Source organism: Triticum urartu, chromosome 5 (assembly GCF_003073215.2).
Source record: "Triticum urartu cultivar G1812 chromosome 5, Tu2.1, whole genome shotgun sequence".
Classification (NCBI taxonomy): Eukaryota; Viridiplantae; Streptophyta; class Magnoliopsida; order Poales; family Poaceae; genus Triticum; species Triticum urartu.
Window position 1 is genome coordinate 11,138,225 of NC_053026.1, and position 5,540 is coordinate 11,143,764.

At 49.4% G+C, this 5,540-nt stretch overlaps 1 protein-coding gene across 1 annotated transcript; it reads right to left on the reverse strand.

Annotated features, from left to right (window-relative positions):
• Nucleotides 1-1,190: 1,190 nt before the first annotated feature.
• LOC125509374 lies at nucleotides 1,191-1,756 on the reverse strand (the record flags this gene model as incomplete). The annotated part of the gene is made up of 2 exons (XM_048674342.1): nucleotides 1,191-1,218; nucleotides 1,311-1,756. Coding segments are annotated over 2 exons (474 nt in total), but the record flags the coding sequence as incomplete, so codon positions are not given.
• Between the last annotated feature and the right edge of the window lie 3,784 nt (nucleotides 1,757-5,540).

Consider the following 5,540-nt stretch of genomic DNA (forward strand, 5'->3'; position numbering starts at 1 on the left):
CGAGTACCTACCGAGCACTATTTTCAGGAAGTTCTGCAGGGCGCTCGTTTAATAGAGACGCAGTGCTCAAAGGATGTTATGTTCGAATAACATGTATTATTGTAAGACAATATTTTGATAAATTGTAGAAGCTTTTTATACTTGTGCCTGCAAGTATTATAAGGCCTCCTGTGCGGCCGTTAAGATATATGTATATATAATCTGAAAGATGGCAGTCGTCGGCTTCAGCCCCCACGCATATAATGCGGGGGTGTTCGCAGAAGGCGCATTTTCACACTTAATCCAACATCTTGGTCCACAAAGGAGGTGATAGCGCAGCGAACTAGGCAATCGGACTATAATGCTTTATCACTTTCACTTAGCCATAGGAGTTTGACAGTGAGGCTACTATATAGCCCCTGGTGGCACCTGCGCTCGCCCGAACTCGGGGCGCGTGTGTGCCTGGCCGGGAAACGGCCCTTCGTTAATGTGGAGGAATCCTAAAGATTCCGGTAGGTCATCGAGTGGTTGACCAGTCTCATGCTATATCATGACAGTCAGTTTTCGGCTTTCTCTACTGAGGTGCTCGCTTGGCCGAACCGGGGCACAATCGTAGTAGTTCTCCTGGTGCCGCCTTAGCCGATAGAGCAGAATGTAAGGCAGCAAAACACAGGAGCCGGGCAAACCCAACATTTGACCAAAGACATGATTCGGAGCTGATGCATATAAGGCCAAACTCGCAACGCCGAACACTCCCTAAGGTATTCGGTCTTTATGAGAACGGGCTGAAAAACGCCCTTGGTAATAATTCCCTTGTGTCCAGGTACGTGCAAAGTTCTGACGTGGCCACATGCCAAGACGCCAGCCTCCTCCTTGGTTATACCAAGAAACCGGGGGATGAGTATCAACAAGAGACAGTAAAAAGGTTTACGTAGGGTCTTAATCTAAAAAGAATCCTTGGAACGGGTCCCTGCTGCACGTCTGCGCCTGTGTCTCCGTTGAGCCATATTCTGGACGGGTGTAGCACGGTGTTCATCTGTAAAAGAGAGGAACTTAGTTGAAAAAGATCGTGCGAAACGTATGTTATACTAAATAAACAAAGTATAATTCAAAATTGGTAAAATTGAGCGTTATTGTCTCTTGTTTTACATGCGCGGAGCCCCTAGTTCAGGGGTATACGGCTATTGAGCCTTTATCAATTGTATGTTTATGCCGGACTCGTCTAACCGTGTCCGTGGTCTTAACGACCCGTTTAGGTGCTTTGATTGGTGGCGCCGATTTAGTGTGTGGCTGTCAAGGCAGCCGCACAGTCTCCCGCGCGGGAGGAACACTCAATATTTCCCTTTAGTGAGATGGTGCCTCGTGGACCGGGCATCTTGAGCATAAGAGATGCATAATGCGGTATTGCGTTAAAGAGGGCGAAAGCTTCGCGTCCCAGTAGTGCTTGATAGCTACTTGAAAACGGGGCGATGTGGAAGGTTAGCTTTTCGGGGCGGAAGTTGTCGGGGGAGCCGAACATAACTTCTAGCCGGAGAGAACCCATGCAATGGGCATCCGGGCCTGGCGTTACTCCTTGAAAGGAAGTGTTGCTATGGCGAATTTTTGTTGGGACTATCCCCATGTTGCGGATTGTGTCCTGATATAACAGGTTTAGACCACTGTCGCCGTCCATCAGGACATGTGTAAAGTGGAGTCCGTCGATTATCGGATCTAATACCAAGGCAGTCCAGCCTGCATTCCGGATACTTCTAGAGTAATCCTGATGGTTGAAGGTGATCGGTTTTAACAACCAGTGGCGAGACTCCTTTGGGATAGGCCGTATGGCGCGTATCTCTATAGGCACCACTATGCTTTTCCCTTTTGTCACGTTAAGTAAGTTTACTGTTTTGACTTCTTGTGGGAAATTCTTTTGTTTCCCGGTGCTCTGCTTGTGGGGTTCATCATCCTCCTCACTTGGTGTGTCGAGCCCCTTGTGTTCGGCGTTGAGTTTGCCGGATTGCTTGAAGACCCAAAAATCTCTGTGGGTATGATTTGCAGGCTTCCCGGGAGTACTGTGGATTTGACATATCTTGTCCAAGATTTTTTTTAGGTTAGATAGCTCGTCCCTATTATCCTTGAGGGGCGGCTTTTTCTCATTCTGCCGCGAGCTTTTGAATCCGCGTTGACTGTCGTGCTCTTTGGGCTGTTTCCCTTATTCCGGCGCTGGTCCTTGCTACGTCATGGTTTCCCATTTCCATCCCCGACTTCGGATGTACTTGGATCGCTGGTGCTGCATCTTGCCAACCAACTGTCCTCTCCCGCGCAAAAGCGGGTCATGAGGCTTGTTAATGCGGCCATTGTTCTTGGCTTTTCTTGGCCGAGGTGTCTGGCGAGCCATTCGTCTCGAACGCTATGTTTGAAAGCTGCTAAGGCTTCGGCGTCCGGATAGTCGACTATCTGGTTCTTTTTAGTAAGAAATCTGTTCCAAAATTTCCGGGCTGACTCTCCGGGTTGTTGAGTTAAATGACTTAAATCGTCTGCATCCGGAGGGCGGACATAGGTCCCTTGAAAATTTGCCCGAAAAGCATCCTCAAGCTCTTCCCAACTTCCAATGGTGTTTTCGGGAAGGCCTTTGAGCCAATGCCAGGCTGGCCCTTTGAGCTTGAGGGGTAAGTATTTTATGGTGTGAAGGTCATCTCCTCTGGCCATGTGTATGTGGAGGATATAATCCTGAATCCAGACTCCAGGGTCTGTTGTTCCGTCGTACGCCTCTATGTTTACGGGCTTGAATCCCGCTGGAAATTCATCGTCCAGCACCTCATCGGTGAAACATAGGGGGTGTGTGGCACCCCTGTATTTGGGTGTGTCGTGACGTTCGGATACTTGTTGTGTTGCATTGCTTACTAGAGCTTGCTTTCTTGGCCCGTAGATAGATCTGGCTGGGCCATCTTTTTGATGCGAATCCTTGGGTGGATTGCGTGCTGGCTTGTGTGCGGCGCCGCTTGCCGCTCTATGTTGGTCATGGGGTCGTCTATCCGACCGGGTGGCTCCCTTATTTTTTGATTGTGGGGGCTCTAGGGCCTCCTCATCAAATTCGGGCAGTAGCTTTCACTTCGGGTAGCTTTTTGTGTGGCGACTGCCGCCGTATTTGTCTGCGGTGTAAGTACTTTGCTCCATCTAATTCTGAGTGCATCTTCCGCTGTTTTGAGCTTCCGCTTCTGCTTTTTCAGGCTACGCGCAGTGGCGACGAGCCTTTTGTGGAGGTTCTTCTGCTCCAGCAACTTGTCCGGCATGAGGTCGTCCGGACTGTTATCTTCGCCGGGGACGGGTTGTTCAGTTTGTTTATCTAAGTTGTCCTGTTCGGGCGGTTGCTCGAGGGCATGTTGATCGTCCACCGACTCGCCCTGCTCTGCGGCTGGGTCTGTATGGCTGATTTCTCTGTCGAGGCGGGGCTTGGAGCGGCACTTACGTCGCCGCTTTGACTGCTTTTCGAGGGAATGATCCCTCATTGCGTCCCTGTGTTCCTCGTCGTCGCTTCCTTTAGGTGTGTCCACCATGTATACATCATGAGATGAGGTGGCTGTCCAGTGCCCTATAGGTGCTGGTTCATGTTCATCTCCTACATCATCGTCCATACCGTCGATGTCTTCGGAGTCGAAGTCGAGCACGTCGTTTAAATTCAGTGGCTACAAAGTGGGTGGTGGGTGGGCATCGAATTTCTTCGTCGTCCGCATCCCAATCCTGCTGGTCATAGTCCGGCCAGGACTCTCCTGACAAAGAGAGAGACCTGAGTGAATTCAGAATGTCGCCGAAGGGCGAGTGCTGAAAGATATCCGCGGCGGTGAATTCCATGATCGGCACCAAATCGGATTTGATTGGCAAGGGCGCGGAGGGTTCGGAGTCCGGAGAGGAGTCCGGCACCCTGGAGTCATGGGTTTCGCAGGGGATAAGGCTGGTGTTCAGCTCGATCGCCATCGAGACTGCAGCTCCCGGGACGGGGTCTAGCCACCCGTCCTCGATCGGCGCAGTCGGCTCCGAGCTAAGGGTCGGAGCGGATGCGGGTGCGGCCTCCAGGGCACTGTTCAGCGGCAGAGCTAAATCATGCCCATCGTGACAGTGCGGTGCGCCCGGCTATGGCTCGAATCCCGTCGAAGATCAAGTCTCCGCGGTTTTCAGCCGTGTAGTTCAAACTTCCAAATCTGACCTGATGGCCAGGGGCGTAGCTTTCGATCTGCTCCATATGGCCAAGCGAATTGGCCCGCAGTGCAAAGCCGCCGAATACAAAGATCTGTCCGGGGAGAAAAGTATCACCCTGGACCGCATCGCCGTTGATGATCGAAGGAGCCATCGGGCCTAAAGATGATGACACAGAGGCACTCTCAATGAAAGCACCAATGTCGGTGTCAAAACCAACGGATCTCGGGTAGGGGGTCCCGAACTGTGCATCTAGGTGGATGGTAACAGGAGACAACGGACACGATGTTTTTACCCAGGTTCAAGCCCTCTCGATGGAGGTAAAACCCTACTCCTGCTTGATTAATATTGATGATATGGGTAGTACAAGAGTAGAGCTACCACGAGATCAGAGAGGCTAAACCCTAGAAGCTAGCCTATGGTATGATTGTTGTTCGTCCTATGGACTAAAACCCTCCGGTTTATATAGACACCGGAGAGGGCTAGGGTTACACAGAGTCGGTTACAATGGTAGGAGATCTACATATCCGTATCGCCAAGCTTGCCTTCCACGCCAAGGAAAGTCCCATCCGGACACGGGACGAAGTCTTCAATCTTGTATCTTCATAGTCCAGGAGTCCGGCCAAAGGTTATAGTCCGGCTATCCAGACACCCCCTAATCCGGGACTCCCTCACCGGCCAAAGGTTATAGTCCGGCTATCCGGACACCCCCTAATCCAGGACTCCCTCACCATGTAACACAGGCAAGAACTCTTTCTTTGACTGTTCCATTTTGAACTACTTCAAAATCTTGTCAAGGTATGTACTCATTGAAAAACTTATCAAGCGTCTGGATCTATCTCTATAGATCTTGATGCTCAATATGTAAGCAGCTTCACCGAGGTCTTTCTTTGAAAAAACTCCTTTCAAACACTCCTTTATGCTTTGCAGAATAATTCTACATTATCTCCGATCAACAATATGTCATTCACATATACTTACCAGAAATGCTGTAGTGCTCCCACTCACTTTCTTGTAAATACAGGCTTCACCGCAAGTCCATATAAAACTATATGCTTTGATCAACTTATCAAAGTGTATATTCCAACTCCGAGATGCTTGCACCAGTCCATAGATGGATCGCTGGAGCTTGCATATTTTGTTAGCACCTTTAGATCGATAAAACCTTCAGGTTGCATCATATACAACTCTTCTTCCAGAAATCCATTCATTAATGCAGTCTTTACATCCATTTGCCAATTTTCATAAAATGTGGCAATTTTCTAACATGATTCGGACAGACATTAAGCATCGCTACGAGTGAGAAAAATCTCATCGTCAGTCAACACCTTGAACTTTGTCAAAAACCTTTTTCGAAAAGTGTAGCTTTGTAGATAGTAACACTACTA